Here is a 16,975-nt window from a genome sequence, read left to right as displayed (position 1 = left end):
CCTATACATATCTACCTCCATCACTCCAGTATCCCTGTTCCCTTCGCCCCCTATACATATCTACCTCCATCACTCCAGTATCCCCTGTTCCCTTCCCCCCTATACATATCTACCTCCATCCCTCCATCACCCCTGTTCCCTTCCCCCTATACATATCTACCTCCATCACTCCAGTATCCCTGTTCCCTTCCCCCTATACATATCTACCTCCATCAACTCTACTACCCGTATCCCGTTCCCCCTTCCCCCTATACAGATCTACCTCCATCACTCCAGTTCCCTTCCCCCTATACAGATCTACCTCCATCACTCCAGTATCCCTGTTCCCTTCCCCCTATACATATCTACCTCCATCACTCCAGTATCCCTGTTCCCTTCCCCCTATACATATCTACCTCCATCACTCCAGTATCCCTGTTCCCTTCCCCCTATACATATCTACCTCCATCACTCCAGTATCCCTGTCTCCTTACCCCTATACATATCTACCTCCATCACTCCAGTATCCCTGTCTCCTTCCCCCTATACATATCTACCTCCATCACTCCAGTATCCCTGTTCCCTTCCCCCTATACAGATCTACCTCCATCACTCCTGTTCCCTTCCCCCTATACAGATCTACCTCCATCACTCCAGTATCCCTGTTCCCTTCCCCCTATACATATCTACCTCCATCACTCCAGTATCCCTGCACATGTAAATATGGTATTGGAACTGACTTAAATATGTCCTATATATAGTATTCTTTCTTACTTTGTCGAGTTCATATTTCCAAATCTTATTTCTAGTGTTATTTTTTTCTAGTAATACATTGTTATTAATTATTGCATTGTTGTGTTTTGAGTTTGCGATTAAGGCATTTCACTGTACTTGTGACATTACCCCTTAAAACTCATGTCTTCTCCAACGTGTTCTGAAGACGAGAGAGGGTGCAAGGAATTAAACAAAAAACAAATGAGATTTACCCTTTACCTCCTCGCCCCCCCTCCCTACGAGGCTGCAGCTGCTTCCCTCCTCGCCCCCCCCCCCCCCCCCCCTCCCTACGAGGCTGCAGATGCTTACCTCCTCGCCCCCCCCCCCCTCCCTACGAGGCTGCAGCTACTTACCTCCTCGCCCCCCCCCTCCCTACGAGGCTGCAGCTGCTTACCTCCTCTCCCCCCCCCCCCCCCCCCTCCCTACGAGGCTGCAGCTGCTTACCTCCTCGCCCCCCCCCCCCCCCCCACGAGGCTGCAGCTGCTTCCCTCCTCGCCCCCCCCCCCCCCCCCCCCTCCCTACGAGGCTGCAGCTGCTTACCTCCTCGCCCCCCCCCCCCCCCCCTCCCTACGAGGCTGCAGCTGCTTACCTCCTCCCCCCCCCTCCCTACGAGGCTGCAGCTGCTTACCTCCTCGCCCCCGTCCCCCCCCCCCCCTACGAGGCTGCAGCTGCTTCCCTGCATTATGTCAGCACTTTATTTCCCTGTTTTTGCCAATGAATGTAGTCCCTCTCTCTCTCTGGATGACTGACGGCCAAAAACATTCAATTCAAGCCTCGTGTCCCAAACGGTTCCCTATTCCCTTGGTAGTGCACTACCTTTGGGCTGGTCACTGTATAGGAAATAGGGAGCCATTTGAAATGATACATGGTTTCTAACACCAAGTGAATTTACACTGAACCCCCGACACCCGCTAAACCCCCGACACCCGCTGAACCCCCGACACCCGCTGAACCCCCGACACCCGCTAAACCCCCGACACCCGCTAAACCCCCGACACCCGCTAAACCCCCGACACCCGCTAAACCCCCGACACCCGCTAAACCCCCGACACCCGCTAAACCCCCGACACCCGCTAAACCCCCGACACCCGCTGAACCCCCGACACCCGCTGAACCACGAACAGTATTAAACACTTGAAGCATTTAGACCAAAAAAATGTCACTGCTAATTCTAATAAGAAAATGTCTTTCTTTTTACGTATCAAGTAAAGAGTGTGACAACTTCCGTTTTCCACAATAAAAAGGCAATTCACTGTGACCTTTAGTCAGCCGTGCTGTTAGCCAGCGTTGTTCTGACCGTGGTGCAGCTCTAAACGCCCTGGGCTCAGTTACAATGACTTGAGTCCCAAATGGCACCCTATTCCATTTATAGTGCACTACTTTTGCACATTTCCCAGTTACAGTAAAGCACTTAGTATCAAACATTGACTAGAGGATTTGTTTTTAAATCATTTTAACAAATTGGTATATTTCCAGTTTAGCCAGGCAGTCACATGATCAGACTGAACGCCTGAAGGAATTGAATTCAAATTGGAATTTTGGGAATTGTTGGAGATAATATCGAATTGGGAATTGAATTCTTGGAATTTACCTAACATTGGATTTGACACTACTGTCTGTTATCTGTACCATAGTTACTGTAACTAGGTCCTCTAGTTCAACACTACTGTCTGTTATCTGTACCATAGTTACTGTAACTAGGTCCTCTAGTTCAACACTACTGTCTGTTATCTGTACCATAGTTACTGTAACTAGGTCCTCTAGTTCAACACTACTGTCTGTTATCTGTACCATAGTTACTGTAACTAGGTCCTCTAGTTCAACACTACTGTCTGTTATCTGTACCATAGCTACTGTAACTAGGTCCTCTAGTTCAACACTACTGTCTGTTAGCTGTACCATAGTTACAGGTCCTCTAGGTCCTCTAGTTCAACACTACTGTGTTAGCTGTACCATAGCTACTGTAACCAGGAAGAGGTTGAACCAGAACCAGCAGACTGGGTTGAGTATTAGAATAGGGAGTGTAAAACCTCTAAGAATACCCCCCCAGTGGAGAACCCGTTGTCAAGTGGCAACGCTCCCGGCTGGTCACATTCCCCACCAGAGACTGGGTTTAATCCCCACATCCACTCTTCCTACTGTTCTCTCATCACATTCCCCACCAGAGACTGGGTTCAATCCCCACATCCACTCTTCCTACTGTTCTCTCATCACATTCCCCACCAGAGACTGGGTTCAATCCCCACATCCACTCTTCCTACTGTTCTCTCATCACATTCCCCACCAGAGACTGTGTTTAATCCCCACATCCACTCTTCCTACTGTTCTCTCATCACATTCCCTGCCAGGATCTGGGTTCAATCCCCACATCCACTCTTCCTACTGTTCTCTCATCACATTCCCCACCAGAGACTGGGTTTAATACCCACATCCACTCTTCCTACTGTTCTCTCATCACATTCCCCGCCAGGATCTGGGTTCAATCCCCACATCCACTCTTCCTACTGTTCTCTCATCACATTCCCCACCAGAGACTGGGTTTAATCCCCACATCCACTCTTCCTACTGTTCTCTCATCACATTCCCCACCAGAGACTGGGTTTAATACCCACATCCACTCTTCCTACTGTTCTCTCATCACATTCCCCACCAGAGACTGGGTTCAATCCCCACATCCACTCTTCCTAATGTTCTCTCATCACATTCCCCACCAGAGACTGGGTTTAATCCCCACATACACTCTTCCTACTGTTCTCTCATCACATTCCCCACCAGAGACTGGGTTCAATCCCCACATCCACTCTTCCTACTGTTCTCTCATCACATTCCCCGCCAGGAATTGGGTTCAATCCCCACATCCACTCTTCCTACTGTCCTCTCATCACATTCCCCACCAGAGACTGGGTTCAATCCCCACATCCACTCTTCCTACTGTTCTCTCATCACATTCCCCACCAGAGACTGGGTTCAATCCCCACATCCACTCTTCTCTCATCACATTCCCCACCAGAGACTGGGTTTAATCCCCACATCCACTCTTCCTACTGTTCTCTCATCACATTCCCCACCAGAGACTGGTTTCAATCCCCACATCCACTCTTCCTACTGTTCTCTCATCACATTCCCCACCAGAGACTGGGTTCAATCCCCACATCCACTCTTCCTACTGTTCTCTCATCACATTCCCCACCAGAGACTGGGTTCAATCCCCACATCCACTCTTCCTACTGTTCTCTCATCACATTCCCCACCAGAGACTGGGTTCAATCCCCACATCCACTCTTCCTACTGTTCTCTCATCACATTCCCCGCCAGGAATTGGGTTCAATCCCCACATCCACTCTTCCTACTGTCCTCTCATCACATTCCCCACCAGAGACTGGGTTCAATCCCCACATCCACTCTTCCTACTGTTCTCTCATCACATTCCCCACCAGAGACTGGGTTCAATCCCCACATCCACTCTTCTCTCATCACATTCCCCACCAGAGACTGGGTTTAATCCCCACATCCACTCTTCCTACTGTTCTCTCATCACATTCCCCACCAGAGACTGGTTTCAATCCCCACATCCACTCTTCCTACTGTTCTCTCATCACATTCCCCACCAGAGACTGGGTTCAATCCCCACATCCACTCTTCCTACTGTTCTCTCATCACATTCCCCACCAGAGACTGGGTTCAATCCCCACATCCACTCTTCCTACTGTTCTCTCATCACATTCCCCACCAGAGACTGGGTTCAATCCCCACATCCACTCTTCTCTCATCACATTCCCCACCAGAGACTGGGTTTAATCCCCACATCCACTCTTCCTACTGTTCTCTCATCACATTCCCCACCAGAGACTGGGTTCAATCCCCACATCCACTCTTCCTACTGTTCTCTCATCACATTCCCCACCAGAGACTGGGTTCAATCCCCACATCCACTCTTCCTACTGTTCTCTCATCACATTCCCCACCAGAGACTGGGTTCAAACCCCACATCCACTCTTCCTACTGTTCTCTCATCACATTCCCCACCAGAGACTGGGTTCAATCCCCACATCCACTCTTCCTACTGTTCTCTCATCACATTCCCCGCCAGAGACTGGGTTCAATCCCCACATCCACTCTTCCTACTGTTCTCTCATCACATTCCCCACCAGAGACTGGGTTCAATCCCCACATCCACTCTTCCTACTGTTCTCTCATCACATTCCCCGCCAGAGACTGGGTTCAATCCCCACATCCACTCTTCCTACTGTTCTCACATTTGACTGTCTCCACCTCTGTTTCCAACTGTAGTCTGTAGTGTAAAACATATTTATTTTTTTATATCCCAAAAGTGTATGAGTGTGTTTGTTTGTCACCTGGTCCTCGGTGAGGTGAAGCACAGTCTTTTTGTAGGAAATGATGTCAAAATCCACTGCCTTCCACACAGCGTGGCCCAGGAGGCTGCCCACGTTCCTCTTCTTGGTAATGACAATCAGGTACATCCCTGTGAAAAAGGGGAAACCCCAGTGAACATGTCAGCACAACGTATAAAACAGTAACGTGTGTTAGGTACAGGGGTACATCCTGAAGGACACGATAGGGGTTATGTACAAATCATCTCTCCTTTCTCCCCAAGTATGCACTTGTTCAATTCCCTTGACTGATCTGAAAGACAGGGGTACATCCTGAAGGACACGATAGGGGTTATGTACAAATCATCTCTCCTTTCTCCCCAAGTATGCACTTGTTCAATTCCCTTCACTGATCTGAAAGTCACTCGGGCTCCACAACATATCTGTACTTTTGGTATTTGATGCTCCATGACGGTCTAGCTTTCATCTCTGTGATTATTAGCGAGAAAGATAATAAAGCCAATAAACTGTATGAATGTAGGTTTGTTATCATTTATTCACATAGTTTGTTTATTGTTTTACTCAAACCTCCCGCAGGCCGTATGTTTGACACCCCTGCTCTAGCCCGTGCATAAACCAATCCCAATGCTTTTAGATTTGCAGGACTCAGTGAACGATTCCACACTTCAGGAGAAAGGAGATATTGTTGGGACGCATCGAGTGGTAGGCCTACATCCTGTGACAAGGACCAGTCCAGTGTTGGGTCAGGCTGTGGACCTACCTGCCACCAAGCGGACGGTTCCCATGATGCCACAGATGGGCCTGGTGTTGGCTGACGGAGGAACATCTTTCTTCCCTAAAGAAACAAGATGGAGGACAAACACTATAATCACAATGGTTAACACACAGCCAGCTCCTGTACCGATCCACATGAGTAGGCCAGGCAAATTTTGTCTTCAGTTGTAAACCTAGATATGTTTTCTGCACTACACAGAGTGGTGGGCAGAAACTTTGCCAGCATTTTATGCAGTTGTAGGTTTTAAAACCACATTAATTATTCACAACTTACACACTTCAGTTACTCCATCAGGAAGCTATAAAGCCTCTCTGGGAACCTACCTGAATTCATCCAATAACAAATGCTTGTTTTTGTTTTCCCGTTACAAAACGTTTCACAACGGTTGTGCACGGAGTCTTACCAGTCAGGGTCATCTCATTGGACACCCTGTCGATGGCCAGGACTGCATCGGCCCCATCATCACAGGCCTCAATGTAGAACTTCTCTGGGCTAGTGTGCCTGTGGGGGGGGGGGGGTGGGTAGAAAAATAATGGAGTGGTTCATGTATGTTGTGTTGTAGGGTGAAGTTTCCCTACGATGCTGATCTTGGGTCACCCCGGAGCATGTCACAGAGAACATCCAGTGACATGAAAAGCAATCAGGGAACACAATGATACAGAAAGGCTATCTGCCACTTGAGATGCAGCACATTACAGCGATGAGACAATAATCCTGAGATTTATACAAGGCAGACAATAAAATGTAGATAATGACAACTGTGCCGTAGTGGACTTGAGCGATGCACTTAACCACCACCCACAACGTAAGATTACTGCACCGATAGGCTATGGTATAAAAACATGTGTTCCGTCAGCCCCTCATCTGGAGAGCTACTGGGCCTGCAGGCTTTTGATCCACAGTCAGTTTATCAAGGTCCTGTTGAGCAGCTGATTTTTTTATTTTATTTTACAATGTGGTGTGTTCGAGCAGGGCTGGAGCAAAAGCCTGCATCCATCCCCCCAGTATCTCTCCTGGACTCTCCAGGAGGAGGGTTGGCCCCCCTTTCAACACAACAATTACCACCGAATAGTCTTTATGTCTTCAAAACATTAATTCACCTTACTCTATGAACCAGGGATTAAATGGGTAAGGTGGGCGAGTTAGCTAACTTAGATGGTGATCTATTTGTAAGGTTAAAATAGTCCGTGTTCAAGTCAGGGATGTATTGACAGCATAGGAGTTAGGCTACTTGTCAATTAGCCTAATTTAGAATAGCCTATTTTGTTGTTGTTGTCAGAATTTCATGACCAGTATAGAATAGAGGAGAATCCTAGCCAATTAGGAGCGCTTGAGAGACAGTTTTACACCTGGAGTATTCATCATCAGTTTCTTCAACTGCACACCTGTATCAACTGTGTGTCGGCCAATCAAATCACATTTTATTGGTTGCATACACATTTAAAATCAGATGTTATCGAGGTCGTAGCGAGATGCGATTATGGCCTACACAAAGAGCGGGCGGAAAGGTATTTTAGGACATGAGATTAATACATGCTAATAACGGAATACTATAGTTAACTAGCGAGTTAGCCAATTCAATACATATTGTGTAGGTTGGATGGTTATCTAGTTAGTCTTGTAGGCTATATCAGTACTTTACCTGTTGCGCAAATGTCTCTTCTCTCTCTTTTGCACTCTCTCCTCTCAATTCAATTGACTTAATTGACATATCAAGTTAAAATGACTTACATTGTCAAAGTACACATATAACACAAATGGTGGGACCAACAGCAATAATAATAATAATAGTAGTAGTGGACATGGGATTACCATTAACAGCAACAACAATATTAATGAGAATAATAATACATTAAAGCAATTGTAGTAGACCAGTCTCAACCTGACAGAAAAGACACATGACATGGTATGAAAGCCTCGCTCTCTTGCGCACTCTCTCTCTCCCCTGGCAGCTGCCCACACTATGACTTTTCCAGGACTTTTCATTGCTGACCAAAAATGAGCTTTAACAGGGCAAATAACTCACTAACAATGAATACCGTAGCAACAAAAATGTGCACACGCAGCTAGGCTCACTTTAAATCTCATCTTGTGACTGACTGCATGTTTAAAAAGACCGCTCGTGTCTGTCAAAGCAGGCCTACAATAATTACACTCCAATGGGCTCTGCAGAGATTGGGAGGCAAGTGTGTAACACATCGCATCCTTAGAACACTGGTACAATTCTGATGGGAATAGCTTAATTGTTGTCCATTGGGACATTTTAATCTATAATCTGCTTGTCCCGGCAATAATTTTGAATTGCTCCGGGCAAGTGGACAAGCGTTACTACGGAGCCCTAGAGTGCCATAATACACTTCTCTGGCCGAGCAGCTTCAGGTGAAGACAAATGGCTGCCTGACTAAATCCTTATTGTTAGACGCCTATGGTCGTCACAACATGTCAACACATTCTCATGCCACAGGAAAGTCAGGGGACAACAGGACATACTGCTGGCATAACAACAACAACTCCATATTGTGTGTTTTTCGTTTGAATTACACCTACTGACTCTGGGTTGTTGTTCACCAACGGGTGACCCAAGAGGAGGTTGCTACGCATGCAGAGGTGGCAGTGGTCTTTTTCATTGGTTAGGAGGTTCCTTCTGAAGTAAGGATTGGGCTGTAATAGGTGGGGAGCTCAAACTTCATCCCAATACACACACATATATATTTTAACCTTTATTTAACTAGGCAAAAAACGTTAAGAACAAATTCTTATTTACAATGACGTCCTACACCGGCCAAACCCGGACGACGCTGGGCCAATTGTGCGCCACCCTATGGCACCCTATGGCGACCCTCCTTCCAGAATCACATTTTGCATCTCCAATCCAAAATTTTATCTAGAACGGCTTCCTATTTCGCAAAAAAAACAAAAAACATCCTTCACTCATGCTGCCAAACATACCCTCGTAACTGACTATCCTACCGATCCTTGACTTCGGTGATGTCATTTACAAAATAGCCTCCAACACTCTACTCAGCAAATTGGATGTAGTCTATCACAGTGCCATCCATCTTGTCACCAAAGCCCCATATACTACCCACCACTGCGACCTGTATGCTCTCGCTGACTGGCCCTCGCTCATATTCATCACCAAACCCACTGGCTCCAGGTCATCTATAAATCTTTGCTATGTAAAGCCCCGCCTTAACGCAACTCACTGGTCACCATAGCACGTGCTCCAGTAGGTATATTTCACTGGTCATCCCCAAAGCCAATTCCTACTTTGGCCGCCTTTCCTTCCAGTTCTCTGCTGCCAATGACTGGAACGAACTGCAAAAATCACTGAAGCTGGAGACTTATATCTCCCTCACTAACTTTAAACATCAGCTGTCAGAGCACCTGTACATAGCCCATCTGTAAATTGCCCACCCAACTTCCTCATCCCCATATTGTTATACATTTGTTTTGCTCCTTTGCACCCCAGTATCTCTACTTGCACATTCATCTTCTGCACATCAATCACTCCAGTGTTTAATTTCTAAATTGTAATTATTTCACCACTATGGCCTATTTATTGCCTTACCGCCCTAATCTTACTACATTTGCACACACTGTATATAGATTTTTCTATTGTATTATTGACTGTACGTTTGTTTACCCCATGTGTAACTGTGTTGTTTGTGTCTATCTTGGCCAGGTCACAGTTGTAAATGAGAACTTGTTCTCAACTGGCCTACCTGGTTTTAAATAAGGGTGAAATATAAAATACAATTTAAAAAATGGATTAACGTAAATCCAGGCCACTCGAATTAGTATGATGTGTTACATTTAGTATGGTTACATAAGACAGAATGTTACTTAAGGTAAAACCCGAAAGGAGGGTGGTTGGTCACGGTGGATTGGTAGGCGTATAACGCGAACATCAAGCAACACAAAGGTTGCGTGTTCAAATCTCATCCCGGACAACTTTAGTAACTTTGCAACTATTTACTTTTTAGCTACTTCGCAACTACTTAGGATGTTAGCTAACCCTTCAACCTAACTACTAACCTTAACCCAGCAAGCTGTTAGCAACAACAAATTGGAATTCGTAACGTAATTTATGTCAGTTAGCTGACGCTCTTATTCAGAGCAACATAAATGAGCAATTAGGGCTAAGTGCCTTGCTCAAGGGCACATCAAAATATTTTTTCACCTAAGCGGCTCGGGATTTGAACCAGTGAACTTTTGGTTACTGGTCCAACGCTCTTAAGAGCTAGACTTCCTGCCGCCCCTAACATATCATACACATTGTAATTCGTAACGTTCACAAATTAATATATACCATACAAAATGTAACATGATGTACCAAACTAAATGGAGCGTCTCGGATTTACGTACAGAATAATATGAAATGCTCTGAGAACATGTTGGGGGCAGATATATATATATACATTTTACCTTTATTTATAATATTCATCCTGTGCCCACACTTCTAATTCTGAAAAAGTGAAAGCATACCTGTGAGAAGGGTCGCCCTGATAGTGGTTGTAAGTTTTTAATACAGTACCCAAGAACAATCTGAGTTCATTTGACCATTGAAAACAGTGCTATTCGGAAAATACTGCAATGCGGGTTGGATTGAATTGAGCCCCTAATCTTCATTTTCAAGGTGATGATTGCACTTTTCTTCCCAACAGAATTACGCAATAAATGCGAGTCCACATTTCAAAGATTTGTTTTGCGCCCAAACTTACACCGCAAATGGCAATAGATGTCAAGAACTTGGTGCCTTACCACTGTGAGCCAACTGTCCTGAGCCTGACAGTTCACTTCTGGTAGTATGCTTTAGTAAGAAAGTGTTGGGATAAGGTATAACTACGTTTAACCACCCCCAAAAATGTATATTTATGAGTAACTCTCCCACCCACAACTTCTCACTTGAATGCATTTAACATTTGAAGGGATTGTTGACTTAGCTAACATTCAGCCAGCTAAGTAAGCTAGCTAATGACAACCTGACTTTTGACAATCATGACAAGATCATGACAAATGTCCATTGTACATCTCTGCAGTTGAAAACGTCGACTTGATATTGCTTATACTTGATTGGTGTCTTTTAAATACATTTAAAAGTGAAGCACAATACTTACAAATTGAACCTCTCGTAGGCTATCGCCATCTTCACTTCTTATTGCGATCTGAGCTGCTTCTTCTTCTACTTCTTCTGCTTCTTCTTCTTCTTCTGCTTCATCTATGACATATGGCGGTCCGGAAACAAACGTTTAAGAAGCATGCCGCCACCTACAGTGCTGGAGTGTGTGGTCAATCACGGTTTACTACATGAGCTCCACGTTTCTAAATCCTTCTTCTTCGATGAGGTTTAACGGCGGTTGGCATCTAATAAATGTTGCATTGCCGCCACCTACTAGACTAGACTATAACTCAAATCAAATCACATTTTATTTGTCACCATGCGCTGAATACAGTGAAATGCTTATTTACAAGACCTTAACCAACAATGTAGTTTTTAGGGGAAAAAAGTGTTAATAAAGTATTTACTAAAATAAAGTTTAAAAAAAATACTTTGCTTGAAAAAGAATAACTATAAATAAATATAACAAAATACCCTACTATCTAACGCTACACTCACAAAAAATAAACATAAAATAAATAAATACCATACTCCACTATTTAAATCTATTTAGTCCAACAGCCTGAAAGGATGGGACACCAACACTTAACACACCCTGTAACTCCTCTGACATCAAATCTCGCACACCCAAATACCTCTCTGCGGCTGCCAGCACAACCTCTATTTTCTGCGGCTTACCTTCCATCACTGCGGTATTTTTTTATTTAACTAGGCAAGTCAGTTAAGAACACATTTTTTATTTACAATGACGGCCTAGGAACTGTGGGTTAACTGCCTTGTTCAGGGGCAGAACGACAGATTTTTATCTTGTCAGCTCAGGGACTCGATATAGCAACCTTTCGGTTACTGACCCAACGCTCTAACCACTAGGCTACCTGCCGGCCCAGTATAGTTGATAACCATTGCTATAAATGCCAAAAATCCAATGTTACTGAAACATATATCACTCTGTTCTGGTACAGATCTACTACTCACACCACTCCTCTCTGGATCCCTCCCCCTTGACCCATCTTCCTCTACTTTCTTCACTGCCTCAGCATATGACAACTTCTGCACTACTCTAACCTTGGAAACCTCAATCTGCCTCTCTCGCACGGGGCAATTCTGATCCCCAGCCCCATGGGTACCCCTACAATTAACACATACCACTACTTCCCCTATGCTACACATTCCTTTGTCTCATGTCCTTCTGCACACTTCTCACACCTAGGAACCTCCCTCCTACACACTGCTGCCACATGCCCATAAGCTTGACAGATGTAACAACAATGTATTCGGCACAAAAGCTCGTACAGGATAACTTATATATCCTAACATCACTTTGTCGGGCAAAGACTCAACATCAAAACACAAAAGAACAGACAATAACTATTCTGTTTCACCACTCACATCACCCTGTCTGCGTCGCACCAAACGATGAGTATCACAAACACCGGGAATCTTCCCCTTCGGTTGGTCATCTTTCACATTTACAGCTACCCCAGTTATCACTCTGTTCAATGGCGCCCTTTTCTTGAGAGCAAAACAATTCACATCTCTTGACCCCATTTGTTTAACACGGAGCGCCTGTTCCCTCTGACCAGCAGAAACACAAACAGTTATCACAAGACCACTTATGGTTACCCTCACCTATTCCACAGCACCCAACTCTGTTTTCACCCACCATGAAACCACAAATGGATCAGCCACAAGGCAAGGGTTAACTTTTTCCAAAAACTTCACTCCTACTGTCACAGGAACATCTTTATCCTGACCCTCGGTGCAAGCCTCGGGCTCTGAGAACTTCACCACTGATACTTCACCCTCATTCACTTCCATTTCTCCTCCTGTCTTCAGCTCCCTCTGCTTACAATTTCTACCATTCTTCTTTAACAACCATCTCCCTTTTTTCTGCCATTTTTATCCGACTCTAGCTCACCCTCTTCCTCTTTCTCTCTCTCTTAGACCTCCTCTGCCTCTCTTTTTCTCTCCATTCATCCTCTGTATTCCAAGTATACGTCTCCTTATTCAATTGCTGCACTTCTCCTGACATACATCTTGTCTTGTCAAGGGACGCCATTTTAACTGGCTGTCACAATCTCAGTCCAATCAGCAGGAACCCCTGGGGATGTAGCGGTCAACAGTGCATCCCACTTATAAAGCAGCTGCTTCATCTTGATGTTCTTCTTTATCAATATCTACCGCGGTGCTTTTCCATTTCAAACAAGCGCGCCTCTTTGTCCTGGATTCCTCCTGGCACACCAGCTACCTAGCTAGCATGTCTCATTTCTAAATCCTCTTACCTAACTCAGTAGAACCCTACTAACTTCTAAAAGACCCTCCCCAAAATCCCTTCCAAACCTCACTAACCACATCCAATTAATGGCCCTACACTTCAATCTTTCCCTCTCTTACAACAATATATTTTCCATACTTACAACAACATAACAACACACGCATCACCGTTTCATCGATCATACACTCCAGACACAATCCATTCACATTGCTTGCAAACCAGATGTAATGACGAGTTCAATGTACAATGTCCTAGGCACAATTGACCTAATCTGACCTTTGAATGTTGGTCCACAGACCTTTCTTTGGAGGGCATATGCCGGCCCTTGTGCCCTTCTGCTCAGAGTACCATCTCTTCTGCCCACACATCTATCAAAATAGCTCTGATCTTATATTTGGCCTCACTTTTATCCAGTGGAACATGAATATCAATTGTATCTCGTTTTAAAGCACTTTTTGCTATCTGGTCTACAATTTAATTCCCTTCCACACCCGAATGGGCAGGGACTAGGCCTGTGGTATTCATGACATTTTGTCAGCCGGTGATTGTCAAGCAAGTAACTGCCAGTCTCATGGTGATTGACTGTTAATTAACATAAACACATGCATCATCTCCTGGCTTCCACACATAGCTTACAACCCCCTGATGCAGACCATTGGAACATCTACATTTTAAAAAGTCTAATAAATCCACGTAATATAGTCTGCACCGTCACAATAAATCCATTATTTATTTTAGACAGGTCTAAAGAAGGATGATATGAAGAAAATGTAGTCTATTTCAGATTGAACAGAATAGCATACTCTGAGTTGTCCTTATGTTAGGTCCTGATGTGGCTATGTCATGTGGCTGTGTGCTACACTAGTTAATTTAGCAGACAAGATTTGTTTGGAATTCCGTGGCATTATTTTATAGTATGAAGAATACAATTTGGTCATAGCTGAATAAAATAGAAAGGATATTTTCTCCAAAGGATTTGTGGGAGTGAACACATGTGGTTATTCTGTGTTGAGCGGTTAACAAAGAAACAGGTCCTCCTATATGCTTCATTTTGAGTTATTTATGTAACTTTAGTTGTGATACTAATGTTGGGCTATATGTTTACATTTTTTTATACATTCTAAGGCTGCATGATGCCAAAACCAAGCCATGAGGTCGAAGGAATTGTCCGTAAGAGCTCTGAGAGAGGATTGTGTCGAGGCACAGATCTGGGGAAAGGTACCAAAAAATGTCTGCAGAATTGAAGGTCCCCAAGAACACAGTGGCCTCCATCATTCTTAAATGGAAGAAGTTTGAAACCAGATAGACTCTTCCTAGAGCCTGCCGCACGGCCAAACTGAGCAATCGGGGGAGAAGGGCCTTGGTCAGGGAGGTGACCACTCTGACAGAGCTCCAGAGTTCCTCTGTGGAGATGGGAGAACCTTCCAGAAGGACAACCATCTCTGCAGCACTCCACCAATCAGGCCTTTATGGTAGAGTGGCCAGATTGAAGCCACTCCTCAGTAAAAGGCACATGACAGCCCGCTTGGAGTTTGCCAAAGGCACCTAAAGGACTCAGACCATGACAAACAAGATTCTCTGGTCTGATGAAACCAAGATGGCCTGAATGCCAAGCGTCATGTCTGGAGGAAACCTGACAACATCTGTACGGTGAAGCATGGTGGTGGCAGCATCATGCTGTGGGGGTGTTTTTCAGTGTGCAGGGACTGGGAGACTAGTCAGGATCGAGGGAAAGATGAACAGAGCAAAGTACAGAGAGATCCTTGATGAAGGTCTCTCCAGAGTGCTCAGGACCTCAGACTGGGGTGAAGGTTCACCTTCCAACTGGACAACGACCCTAAGCAAACAGCCAAGACAACGCAGGAGTGGCTTCGGAAAAAGTCTCTGAATGTCCTTGAGTGGCCCAGCCAGAGCCCAGACTTGAACCCAATCTATCATCTCTGGAGAGACCTGAAAATAGCTGTGAGGCTATGTTGTTGCTAATTTGTTAGCTTCTCCTTTTTCAAGAATAACTTTCAAAAAGAAGTTAAGTTTCAAATGAGTATCATCTGGTGAGTGGAACTGTGTTTTTATTGCAGCGCCTGCTGTTAGACATCTCTTTGAAAATAAACAGTGTGTGTGAAACATTGTTGGAACTGAAAGCCTTTTAGGAAAATTAAATCTCATTCAAATCTGTTCATATACACCCCCAGGAAGAATATGACACTTTAAAAAAAAGAAGGTTTTCTGACAAGCGACCACTTAGATATGGTAATTTCACGTTTTCAGAAATTCTTAGAATGTTTGGGAAATACATATTCTAAGGCATTTGTGATAATTCTATAGTGATATAGAGTGGGAAAGTGGCCATGCGTGTGGACAATTAATATATACTGCAGTAAATAAAACTGAATAAAAACATCTGTCTTGTCCAGTTGGAGTCTACACAGACCTATAAAGGGAAAGGGAGATACCTAGTCAGTTGTACAACTGAATGCATTCAACTGAAAGGTGTCTTCCACATTTAACCCAACCCCTCTGAATCAAAGAGGTGTGTGTGTGTGGGGGGGGGGGGGGGGGGGGTGCCATAATCGACATCCACGTCTTCAGCTCCTGGGGAACAGTGAGTTAACTGCCTCGCTCAGGAGCAGAACGACAGATTTTTACCTTGTCATAGCCAATTAGTAGGCCTCTATACAAACAAGCCATTTGCCAGACGGGCCTGGTGTCATTCACTTTGAACTGGACTGTGTGTTTATAGGCACAACTTTTAGATCAATAGAACACATTCACCTATCCAGTGGTGTAGTGGTGCCTGGAAAAGTGGCTATACTCTAATTTTGCCATAAAGTGCCCAAACGGCCCGCCCAGCGAAGGCACCCTGTCTGAAAAAGTCCATTTTTTCACTATGGTTTTTTAAATTGAGTTTTCCTATGGGGGGGGGGGACATGCGATGGTCTAAGTCTACAATGGTTAAACCACATCAATCTGATTGGGTGGGCTTGTCAGGGCCTGGCTCCCCAGTGGGTGGGCCTGTCAGGGCCTGGCTCTCCATTGGGTGGGCCTCTGTCCACCCAGGCCCATCCATGTCTACGCCCCTGATGCAAACTGAGCATGATGACAATTGCTGCATCACAAATAGCCTACTAATCAACACTTCGTACTAAACTTTTTCAATACCAAGTTTGCATTTACTGGTATATATCATAAGTTGAAACGTCTTCCCTGCCCTACAGGCTACCGATGTCATTCTTCTGTGAGCTGCTCCATGCCAAAACCAGTTGAACCACTGAAGGCCTTTAGGTTCACCACTGAAGGCCTATAGGTTCACCACTGAAGGCCTATAGGTTCACCACTGTACTAACCTGTCCCACTGAAGGCCTATAGGTTCACCACTGAAGTCCTATAGGTTCACCACTGTTCTAACCTGCCCCACTGAAGACCTATAGGTTCACCACTGTACTAACCTGTCCCACTGAAGGCCTATAGGTTCACCACTGAATGTCTATAGGTTCACCACTGTACTAACCTGTCCCACTGAAAGCCTATAGGTTTGTCACTGAAGGCCTTTAGGTTCGTCACTGAAGGCCTATAGGTTCACCACTGAAGGCCTTTAGGTTCGTCACTGAAGGCCTTTAGGTTCGTCACTGAAGGCCTTTAGGTTCGTCACTGAAGGCCTTTAGGTTCGTCACTGAAGGCCTTTAGGTTCGTCACTGAAG

The 16,975-nt window shown here is 45.0% G+C and overlaps 1 protein-coding gene across 1 annotated transcript in view; it reads right to left on the bottom strand.

Annotated features, from left to right (window-relative positions):
- Positions 1-11,087, bottom strand: part of LOC120022480 (phosphatidylinositol-3-phosphatase SAC1-A) — a 37,602-nt gene extending 26,515 nt beyond the window's left edge. The window contains exons 1-4 of the mRNA XM_038966400.1: positions 11,001-11,087; positions 6,284-6,381; positions 5,866-5,940; positions 5,109-5,236 (exon numbers count right to left, since the gene is read on the bottom strand). Coding sequence (XP_038822328.1) covers positions 5,109-5,236; positions 5,866-5,940; positions 6,284-6,381; positions 11,001-11,029 — 330 coding nt within the window. The 5' untranslated portion in view covers positions 11,030-11,087. The remainder of the gene's footprint in view (positions 1-5,108; positions 5,237-5,865; positions 5,941-6,283; positions 6,382-11,000) is intronic.
- Positions 11,088-16,975: the final 5,888 nt, after the last annotated feature.

The sequence above is a fragment of the Salvelinus namaycush genome, chromosome 27 (assembly GCF_016432855.1).
Source record: "Salvelinus namaycush isolate Seneca chromosome 27, SaNama_1.0, whole genome shotgun sequence".
Taxonomy (NCBI): Eukaryota; Metazoa; Chordata; class Actinopteri; order Salmoniformes; family Salmonidae; genus Salvelinus; species Salvelinus namaycush.
This window is presented reverse-complemented; position numbering and strand designations above follow the sequence as displayed.